Raw genomic sequence first — 11,348 nt, forward strand, 5'->3', positions numbered from 1 at the left:
GAAGCAACAGTTAGAACTGGACATGGAACAACAGACTGGTTCCAAATAGGAAAAGGAGTCCGTCAAGGCTGATTATTGTCACCCTGTTTATTTAACTTATATGCAGAGTACATCATGAGAAACGCTGGACTGGAAGAAACACAAGCTGGAATCAAGATTGCTGGGAGAAATATCAATAACCTCAGATATACAGATGACACCACCCTTATGGCAGAAAGTGAAGAGGAACTCAAAAGCCTCTTGTTGAAGGTGAAAGTGGAGAGTGAAAAAGTTGGCTTAAAGCTCAACATTCAGAAAACGAAGATCATGGCATCCGGTCCCATCCCTTCATGGGAAATAGATGGGGAAACAGTGGAAACAGTGTCAGACTTTATTTTTCTGGGCTCCAAAATCACTGCAGATGGTGACTGCAGCCATGAAATTAAAAGACGCTTACTCCTTGGAAGGAAAGTTATGACCAACCTAGATAGCATATTCAAAAGCAGAGACATTACTTTGCCAGCAAAGGTTCGTCTAGTCAAGGCTATGGTTTTTCCTGTGGTCATGTATTGAGGTGAGAGTTGGACTCTGAAGAAGGCTGGGGGCCGAAGAATTGATGCTTTAGAACTGTGGTGTTGGAGAAGACTCTTGAGAGTCCCTTGGACTGCAAGGAGATCCAACCAGTCCATTCTGAAGGAGATCAGCCCTGGAATTTCTTTGGAAGGAATGATGCTAAAGCTGAAACTCCAGTACTTTGGCTACCTCATGCGAAGAGTTGACTCACTGGAAAAGACTGATGCTGGGAGGGATTGGGGGCAGGAGCAGAAGGGGATGACAGAGGATGAGATGGCTGGATGGCATCACTGACTCGATGGACGTGAGTCTCAGTGAACTCTGGGAGTTTGTGATGGACAGGGAGCCCTGGCGTGCTGAGATTCATGGGGTCGCAAAGAGTCGGACGCGACTGAGGGACTGATCTGATCTGAAGGTCTTCATTGGAAGTCTTAAAAAGTAGATAGGTTTCTATTTCTGTTAGGAAAGAATGCTCCTTCGGCCTTGCTGGATTTGCTTGCCAACAGAGGAGATTAATGTTCATAGTAACTTGTAAATTCCTAAACAAAGGCCAGCCATTGTTCAGTCCAGTGATTTGCAACTTAAGATATTGGTTTAAAACGATTCAAGTAGAATAGATGAAACTACTTTTTGCTTTACAATGACCCTATGACTTTGGGTGGTATGAAATGGAGACATTCTCAAAACTACACCCTTAAGTGTTGCATAGAGGACCTTCCATCTCACTTCCTCTTACTGATGTACTGTATGTCCCTTGGTGCATTTTAATACAAATTTTAAAGCCCACAGAACTATTTTAAAGATTAAAAACTCATGTAACTTTATTTTATAAACACTACTATGTCTCAGTTACATTTAGCTACAGTACAAAGAATAATAAAATAGCACCTGAGAATTTTTAGTAGGCTGTAAAGAATCTCCTTTCTCTTCCTTAATTTTTTCTCTTCTTCACTAAATAGAGTCCACTCACTTCCACTCCTTCAGCCTATTGTGTCACAAGGGGCCGGATTTTCATACGAACAGCCCTGAGAGAATAATCTGCACCTCTGAAGGGGACCCAGACCACACCATTCTCAATCTCATAGGGACTGTTGTCCCTGGGGTCATAGGAGCCACCAGGATAGTAGATGCCATTGAGATTGGCTGCCTGGCAGTTGTTGTACCACCAGCCTCCTCCGTAGACTTCAGCACAGTTGTCTTCCCACTTGTCTGCATCCCTGTCGAAGGTGCTGAACCGCATACCAGTGTGAGAAGTGTACTCTGTCCCTTCCTCCACAGAACCCTCAATCAGAGCATCACCTGCTGTGCCCTTGTAAGAGGAGACCTCAAGGGCATAGTCCTCTGCCTCAGAGCCTACCCTCAAATGATATTCTGCATAAGCCCCTTTCCCAGCCCAGTCTTCTAATTCAACCCTAAGGATGGAGCCCCTCAGGGTTAGTAAGTGGAGGTATTCATTGCCTAGCCAGAATTCTCCTTCTCCCTTGTCATTTAGGCTGCCGAAACCTCTCTTGTAGTCTTGCCAGGTTCGGTTAAAATTCAGTGATCCATCCATTCTTTGCTGGATCAAAAGCCATCCTCCCAAACCGGTCTCTTGATCGCAATAAACAGAAAAAATTTTACTGGATGCTGGTAGCTTGATACTGAAAATGCCACTTTGGGCACCTGAAGGACGTGTTTGGAGGACATCATAACAGTCTAAAAAAAAAAAATTAAGCTGGTTGGAAGAAATTTCTCTCATTTAACTTTACAAAGTTAAATGGCCTAGATTAAATGAAAGTAACTGGCTTCCTTTCCCTCCCTTCCTTCCATTCTTCCTTCTCTTTAAAGAGAAAGGATGTGCTTACACAGGGATGGAACTTATGCAAGTCAATAGCATTTATATGTACAAATTGCAAGGGGGCTTTTTCTCAATGAATTTGTAATTTCACTTCCACATACTGATTAATGACAAGTAATCAGCAAAGATATCTTTAGCATTTAGTACTAATATCACTTATTTTTAACCTGACCTCAATGTCACCCGAGCCATACACTAAAAATATGACTAATATGTTAGTGACAATTTCCAACAGCACACATTCTGAGTGGTAAAAGAATTTGAATAAACAAATTTAAAAATTGAGTGCCAGAAGGATTAATTCATTCATTCATATAACATGTATTTATTGAATGCTGACTCCACACTGCTAGGCGTTTGGGAATACAGAAATGAACATGATAGACAAAGTCCCTGCCCCCATGGAACTTACAGTCTAGCACGCGTGCGCACACACATATATACACACACATACACACAAACAAAACCATGTAATTTCAATTAAGCAGGATAGAGGACTAAGGAAGAAGTAAAAGGTGCTATGGGAGACACGTTGCAGGAGTAATGAACTTAGTCTAGGGGGTCAGGGAAGGCTCCCCCAAAGGAGAAGTGTGGATACCTCTGGCAGGACGAGCTTTAGTATGGCCTTTCTGGGTGCCGTGTGCTCCTTTAAAGCCAAGATCCTCTAGGCTTTCGGCCTCATCTTCCATTTTAAAGTGCTTGCTTTCAATCGCGGAGCCACCTCTGTTGACAGTTGTGCTGCTGCTTACAAACTGTTTGCTGTGAGTTGAAGTTTTACTACTGGAAGAGCCCGATTCCCCTAAGGCTGCAAATTCGGGTGCTAAGCCTGTCCTACCATCAAACTCGTGTGAACTACGGGTGAAGAAATCATCCTTGTCTCTATGAAAGAAATCATCTAGGTTACCCCTCGAAGGAAAAGTATGGTGCCAGTCGAAGTCCGCGTCACCGCAGTCAGAACCATCTTCAGACTTTACCACTTCTTTGGTCGTTTCTGTGCGACCGTCGGCATTTGTAACTGTCTTTGTAATGACTTTAGAGCATGAACGACGAGTGGTAGTTGTGTGACCAGAGGTGACCTTCTCATTATCAATCAGAAGCTCTTTATCTCCTTTAGTAGTGACAAGTTTACCTGTGTGGAACTCTTGCTTTGTCCCTGAACTTACACTTCCTTCCTCTCTAAAGGTGCCCCAGTCTGGACTGGAAGGCCTAATGTTCCCATGACCTGAGCTATCTGGCCTAAAACTTGAAGATCCAGAGCTTCCAGTATTCCAAGTGCCAGCACTTCCGGGCTCGGGGCGGCCGGGGTTCCAGGTGCCAGCACTTCCGGGCTCGGGGCGGCCGGGGTTCCAGGTGCCAGCACTTCCGGGCTCGGGGCGGCCGGGGTTCCAGGTGCCAGCACTTCCGGGCTCGGGGCGGCCGGGGTTCCAGGTGCCAGCACTTCCGGGCTCAGGGCGGCCGGGGTTCCAAGTGCCACTACTTCCAGGTCCATAGCTCCCAGGGTTCACATTTCCAATACTACTGGTTCCAGGCTTTCTGGGACTTCCTGGTGCTAATCCTGTTCCTTGAGATACAGAGTCTCCTCTGGCATGTCCATCGCCACCGAAAGTTTCCAACACCATTTTCGTCTGCTGCATTTCCAGCAGTGCCTTCCATTCTAGAGGGGCCTCTTGGAGCTGGCTCTTGAACTCTCTGGGAACAGGGCCTGTAATTGTACTCATTTTTATCAATGGTAAGTATTGAATGTCTCTAGAGGGAAGTAGGTTTATGGCAATAACCTGTTCAAGTTGCTTCTGCTGATTTTTATAGTCCTCCAGATCTACCTTATGTTCTAAAGCTCTACTGCATGACCCTTTGCAAGATCGGATCTTAATATCAATGTCCACCTAGAGAGAGGGGGGAAAGATAAAGAAAAAAGGTAGCTGTAAATGAACTGTCTGTTGAGTTCTTAGTAATTAACTTACTTTTTGGAAACTGGTTTCACTTGTTTGACTTGGAGACCTACCAACCATCCTCAGTGGAAGAGACCTTGGGTATTGTAAGGCTGGCCAGGATAAACAATAGGAGCTATCTGGATTTATCTTAGAATAGATCAAGAGGAAAGTGCTATTCCCTCCAAAGGAAACATTAATGATGTGATCCTCTGTGAGACTGAAGCTGAAGACTCAGAGACACAGTGGTGTCAGGGAGAAGCAGGGCTTGGAATAAGACAAGCAAAGACTGAATATTTGCTTTTGAAATTACCATTTTACATGCTCTTGGAAATTTTACTTAATAGCACTGAGCTTGTTTTTTCATCTGTAGAGTGGATCCGTAATACCTACTTTGGTAGATAATAGCTATAACGCATTGCTCTACGTCAAGTAGGCATTTAAGTAGGCATTTAATGAATGACTATTGTCTTCCTTTCCTTGCTACTCAAAAATAAGGAAATCTGAAGTCAGAGCCACATCCTTACTCACCTCCAATCGTTTCATATCTACCAGTTGATCCCTGACATTTTTCTGCAGAACGTTGATACGTTGTACTTGTTCTATGACTTTGCGCCTCAGGATCTCAATTCTGCTTCTCAGATCTTCTGATATTTGTTTAAATGTATTATCATTGTCTGAAATGGAAAATATGGATACTGAAGTAGCTGCTGAGTGATTTGCTTGTGTTAGTCAGAAAAAGAAGGCAATTTGCTTATGGATATTCCCCATTTTACTTCTATAATAGTTTCTACTCTAAACATTTAATTTGTGATTTTCAAATCTATTAGGTGTTTGATATTTGGAAAATATCCTGCAGTCATCCATGAAAATTAAGGTGCATTCTTCAAATAAATCTCTGAAAATGTAAAGGTATAATTGAGATAAAATAATGTTTAATCACATTCCAGTTATTTCATTATATCCTTAATCAAGGAACTTGAATATATTCTTGGATTTTCTTACTGAAAAGGTTTTCTTCCAAGCTATAGGTTTGAAATTGTTTGTAAACTTTCTTTTTTTATAAGTCAGCAGGATCATTCATTTGCCAGTTGCTCTTGCACCATAAAATTAATTAATTGAGTCTCCCAATGATATAAAGAGTGAAGGCAAGTTTTCATGAGCTGGAGTCTCTTACTAAACTTGCTGCCCATGCCCAGAGCAAGTCTGAAGTTTCCTGGTCCTAATGAGACTTAGTGCTAGGCCTGGGAGAAAGAGACAACATGACTCCATATTTTTTAAAAAGCAAAACACTTTCTAAGAAGCTCGGTGGAGTCTGAATTGCACTCCCAGCCCCACCACCTGAGCGCTTTGTGCCTTTGGGCAAGTCCCTTGACCTCTCAGTACCTTCCTTTGTAAGGCAGAAACAGAAACATCTACTCAAAATGTTGGGCTCATCTTATTTGCAGAATATACTCTTAAAAAAGAACACACTTAGATTCTAGTCTTCAGTCCAAAATTCTGACTTTGTGACCTAAAATAATGCTAAGCTACCTTGTTTTACATGATAAAAATGACTAAAACAAGGCCCCTCCTTAAAATTCAGGGATATCATAAAGATACGTGTTTCTACTTAAAGTACCCTGGAATAAAATCACAGTTGCTACAACAAGACATCCTATCTATTTCTGATTTTTGTTGTTTTTATTGTGTGCACTAACTGTAATACTTACTGTTAGCTTTGGCAAAATCCCCTCTCATTAGTTCCACTATGTTCTTGGTCAATGTATTAGAGTCCTTACTGTTCTTCTGATAATTAAATAGTGAATCTCTTAGTTTATTTATTCTGCTTGTAAAATCTTGATCGACTTCATCAATCAACCCTTTCATCCTGCAGCCAGAAGGGCATTTTGTATTCTGGAAACGAGGAGGAAAAATTAAGAGTCTATCTCTCAGAAATGGACTTCTGGGTGCTGAGGGGTGGGGGAGGGTGGAGGAGGGATGGATTAGGAGTCTAGGATTAGCAGATGTAAATTAGTATATGCAAGATGCATAAACAGCAAAGTCCTACTGTATAGCACTAGGGACTATAGTCAATATCCCGTGAGAAATCATAATGGAAAAGGGTGTGACAAAGAATACACATATGTATTACTAAGTCACTTTGCTATATAGTAGAAATTAAAATAATATTGTAGATCAACTACACTTCAGTAAATTAAAAAAAATTAATGAAATAGTCTGTCTTTCAGAGCCAGTAAAATTTTGCAGGTTTCTGTGAGCCCCCACTGTTCTCTTCTTCAGTCTCTTCACATCATTTCTTGACCTAAAAGTACTTTAAGAGGGCTAGTCGGAAATCCTAAAGAAATTCTGGAATGAGGGTCCGCTTAACCATAAATTAGGACCCATGAAATCTGGAGGCCCTAATACTCAGGTTCGTAGTACTTGTCTGAACATGCAGCTATAATCCAATCTGTTAATCCCACCAATGCCCCAGAGTCTGGGAGGTGATTTAAGCAGTGCTCTCAGGACTAGGTTCTTTTCTACTTGTCTTCTTTTATTTGCAATGTAGGTTAATTAGGTTATTTCCTACTGGACAAGTTTTCAGTGACCTGAAGTGGCAGCTTGCATGCACTGCCAGCAGGTCAGGAAGGACTGTCCTGATTCAATCTGTGTGCCCAGGAAAGGACTCTCCTGCCCCAGTCCCCATGCCCATGGCTTACCCAGTCTTCATCAGAGCAGAAGGGCCAGCCTGTCTCTTTGCAGGCAGATTGCTGTCTTTCCACAAGTCTTGGGCCACGCACCCCTCCTCCTTCAGTTAAAAAGTCACCACTGGGAGGATCACTACCATCTTCTGTCTTTAACGATTTATAAACACACACGAAAGAGAGAGGTGATCTTTAAGCAGATAAAGAGGAGACACTAGCATGCCTATAAATCCTGAGCAAGGGATCCAAGGGGCTCTATAAGCTTCAGTTTTCTTATCTTTTGGATGAAAATCCTTAAGGCCCATTTTGTGGAGTTGTGAGGTTAAAGGAGATTAGTGTATAAACCTTAACTGTGTTTGACACTAATCAAACCTTTAGTAAATGTTAGGAGTTTTAAAGGATCTGTTGTAAAAGAAAAATTATTTGAATCAACAAACAGTTAAAATTTACTTTTACATTTTCATTCATACCTGGAGATAGAAAAATAATGGAGAAACCCAAGAGTTCTCTCTCCTCTAACTCCTGTTTTAGTAGGAAAAAACCTATACTTCAGGTCTGTGTCTCCTTCAAATATCTACAACGACCTTATGGGTCCAAAATTTAAACAAGCATATACTGAGGACACACATGTGGCCAATTCATACTCAGAAATGCTTTTAGGGTTACTCACATAATAATTTCTTTTATTTGAAATGAAAAGTATACTGAAAGAAAAAAAAGGTCCAAGACTGTCAACTTTTTTTGAACATCTTATAGTTAGAAATAAAAATTAAAAAAAAATTCTGTTGGTATCAATGAGTGAAATAGGATATATAAATATTCTTCCAACAATGGTATAACTTAATACATCAATGTTGATTTTATGTTTTAACTATTTTTATTTTGTACCACCAACTTGCAGGGAGTTGTGTGATCTCAGTAGTTTATTTTTGTTATAACTTTATTTATTTATTTTCTCTGTGCTGGCTTTTCTCTAGTTTTGGGAATGCTCTCCACTTACGGTGTGTGTGGCCGTGGGTTCTCCTGTTGTGGAGCACAGGCTCTAGGGCTTTCGGGCTGCACTAGTTGCGGTTCCCAGGCTCTAGAGCACAGGCTCAGTAGCTCTGGAGCATGGGCTTAGTTGCTCTGTGGCGTGTGGGATCTTCGCAGACTAGGGACTGAACCTGCATTTCTTGCATCTCCTGCATTGGCAGGTGGATTCTTTACCACTGAGCCACTAGGGAAGCCCTCAGTAGTTTATTTTTATAATTAGTTAGTATTTTCTGTCTCATTAAAAAAACCCCGATAATAGTAATGTGAGCAATGTATAGTAATGTCAAGCAATCAAGAGCAATTTATTTAAAGGAAAAAGTACAATCTTTTTGTTTAAAAAATAAAATTATAAATTTAGACATACTTTGGAATAAAATGACAGGATAATAAAAACAGGTAAAAATTAAATATTTATGCCAATAGTGGAGAAATAAATGAAATGTATGCATTATGCAAAATATAACTTTAGCAAATGCTGTTAGTCTTATTTCCTATAAAAATGGTTATTTATTGCTTACTGTAAGGGAGAAAATTATGTTAGAAATATTCTTTAGTTTCTTCTACTCTGGTAGGGTTTATAAGCAGTAAAGAGAAAGAAAGAAACCAGGATAGTTCATAGCCTGGAAGTAACTGAATTTTTAGAACAGATTTATCATGTTTTCATAAGATTAATGTGTTTCAAAAGTATTGTTGAATAAAGTTTGTCTTCTTTTCTGTAAATCTCTGTAGTCAAACTTTAGGAATTATTGCAATATTTGTGATTATCTTAAAAGCATACAATTTCTTCCAAAAAGCATACTGGTTTATCAATTAATCTCTTCTGATTTTGCTGTGTAATTTGTTTTCAAAAATAGCTAATTTTCTTTTGTATTAAACACAAAAACAAACTTTTAGAAAAGCTACATTAAACCATTGCTCTGCATGTTATGGGCAAATAGAAATTAATAATTAGGTTAAAAATTCTTATGATAAGAATGTTCTGTTAGCTAGCAATCCCAAGTCTTTACAGCAACAAAGATAGCAAATATTTCTTCTCTTTAAAACAAACAAACAATATAAAACCAAGCTACAGGTGCAGAAGCTTCCCCTGTGAATTTATACACTTTGGTCCAGCTAAGTCTCTTTCTTAGGATCATATTCCCTGTATTCTTGAGATGTCAGTCCCATCTGGGAACTTCCCTCCGCAGGCTACAGTTTATAAAGCCAGCAGTGTGTGATGACATACACATAGCTGACTCAGACCTGCAAGCTCTTTGTAGAATGAACACCAGAAAGAAAGAGAAAAGGAAATAGAGAAGGCCATACCTTAATTGCACCCACCAAACTCAGGACCAGGCAGAGGTCCCTCACGGAAAACATCTCTGCCGTGGATAGGGCTGACTCAAGAGGAGCACCCAGCTGAAAGAAAGGAAGACTGCCTCCTCTTCCAGTCCCCATCCCATTTAAATCTGCAGGAGGTCTGATTAATCATTATCTTTGTCCCATTGAGAGAGTCAACATGCACCCTGCATCCCTCGCTCCTTCTGTAAGGTTGTTGTCCTAGAATTTCTTGCTCAATTCCCCAAGCTTGTTTGCTTCTGATAAGCTATTGCAAAGGTAGCCCAGTTGGTGGAAAATTCCATATTCCAGGAACACAGTGACTTTGGAAATGCAAGGGGGAACGTGGGAGGACCTACTCTTGGAGTACTTGAAAGAATACAGAGGTGGCAGAGATGGGCTAGCCATAGCCCACCAGGAGGTAGGGATTTGACAGCTGAGATTTCAGTTTACATAGGAATGATGGTTGGTGGATCTGACTTTTGACTGACTGTGGCGATGAACTGATCCTGAAGGGCTTCGATAAGCTTACTGTGAGCAGAGATGACTTCCCTCTCTCCAGAATGGTTAGGACAGGCAGCCCCTGAAGCCAAATATCCTAGATTCACAATCCCAGCTACACCATTTCCCAGCTCTGCTTTTGGACAAGTACTCTACTTCTTTATGCCTCAGATTCCTCTAGTGATAACTTGCCACACATTTTTATGAAGAATAAATAAGTTAATCTTTGTAAAGCCCTCAGATTGTCACATAGTAAGTACTCAGTAGTAAGTGTTAACAATTATTGGAAAATTTAAAATGCCATGAAAATATTATTTGTTTTCAGTTTCTGTAACTTTGGACCTGCTCATTTATTTCCCTGCTCTTTATCGAATTTTCTTTTCTAAGGAGTTGCCAGATTTAGCAAATAAAAAACTAGGATGCCCAGTTAAATTTGAATGTCAGATAAACAGCAAATATATTTTAGTGTATGTCCCATTCAATATTTGGACATAGACTAAAAATTTATTGTTGTTGTTTATTTGAAATATATATTTAACTGGGCATCCTATGATATGTCTGCCAATCCTAGTTTGTCTCAAATGCTGCTTCCTATGTGAGGCCAATCCTGATTGTAGTATAATAACCAAAAATCATTGAGTGTTTACTACCTGCTGGACACTTTGTTGGACACTTTACATAGTACCTGATTTCATGTCTCCAATTGAAGTCAGCCTCTTATTTTTTCATACTTCCTTAGACCATGTACCACTCATAATATTTAGTACTACAGGAACATTATCCATCTCATCCATTAAATCATAAACTGGAGAACTGACATATTTTATTGATCTCTATATTCCCCAAAAGGTATGGGACTTCACTGAACAAGAAAGCATGAATGAACTCCACTGTTGTGAAACTGACTGCTGTCTCCTTGGGCTCTGCGGGTGTGTGAAGCCTGGTGTGAGTGTGTGAGAGCCCTGGTACAAGGCAGAGCCCTCCCACACCGCCTGCTCCATGGAAGGTTCTTTGTCCGACCAGGATCTCCGCTGATGTGGCTTTCTCGGGTTTCTAGAGGCAGCTGCAGAGCTCAGAGAGAGCCCTGGAGCCTTATCTGGATTCTGGAGGGCAATGATTCCATGGAAAACTGGGTGACACTTGTCTACAGTGGTTGAACTAGCAAAATGCCAGGAATATATAGGACCCAAGACTGACTTCCTCAGATGTTTTCCTCTGCACAAAATGTCTTTCTTGGAGGTGAACATGGAATATGCGAAAAGTTCCCAGAGAGTAGTCTGGTGAACTTCAGATGACTTGGTTGGACAGAATCTGATGGAAAGTAAGCTAAAAGAAACCAGTGTGGCTGAATGCCAGCACTCTGGTGCCATGTCCAGGCATTTCCAAGTAGCACCTGGGGCACCATCATTGCTATTCCATGGCTCTTTCAGGTATCTGCACGTCTCACTCCCTTGCTTCATCTAGGGCTCTGATCACCTCTTTGGAGAGGCCTCT

At 40.8% G+C, this 11,348-nt stretch overlaps 1 protein-coding gene across 1 annotated transcript; it reads right to left on the minus strand.

Moving 5' to 3' along the window:
* Positions 1-1,346: 1,346 nt before the first annotated feature.
* FGA (fibrinogen alpha chain) lies at positions 1,347-9,463 on the minus strand. Its single transcript, XM_027513502.1, has 6 exons — positions 9,342-9,463; positions 7,020-7,154; positions 6,030-6,213; positions 4,849-4,994; positions 2,988-4,272; positions 1,347-2,247 (listed from the first exon to the last, which is right to left on the minus strand). Exons 1-6 carry the CDS (start codon positions 9,393-9,395, stop codon positions 1,538-1,540), a joined length of 2,514 nt encoding a protein of 837 aa, XP_027369303.1. The 5' UTR covers positions 9,396-9,463; the 3' UTR covers positions 1,347-1,537.
* Between the last annotated feature and the right edge of the window lie 1,885 nt (positions 9,464-11,348).

This window comes from Bos indicus x Bos taurus, chromosome 17, assembly GCF_003369695.1.
Source record: "Bos indicus x Bos taurus breed Angus x Brahman F1 hybrid chromosome 17, Bos_hybrid_MaternalHap_v2.0, whole genome shotgun sequence".
NCBI classification, from domain to species: domain Eukaryota; kingdom Metazoa; phylum Chordata; class Mammalia; order Artiodactyla; family Bovidae; genus Bos; species Bos indicus x Bos taurus.

Bases quoted from the DNA above. Each gene is read 5' to 3' on its own strand.
- FGA (XM_027513502.1), bottom strand. From the start codon at position 9,395: ATGTTTTCCGTGAGGGACCTCTGCCTGGTCCTGAGTTTGGTGGGTGCA. The intron at 4,273-4,848 runs GTGAGTAAGGAT...CCCTCTCTCTAG, and splicing joins TAGATATGAAACGATTGGAG to GTGGACATTGATATTAAGAT. The intron at 2,248-2,987 runs GTATCCACACTT...TTTTTTTTTTAG, and splicing joins TAAAGCTCGTCCTGCCAGAG to ACTGTTATGATGTCCTCCAA.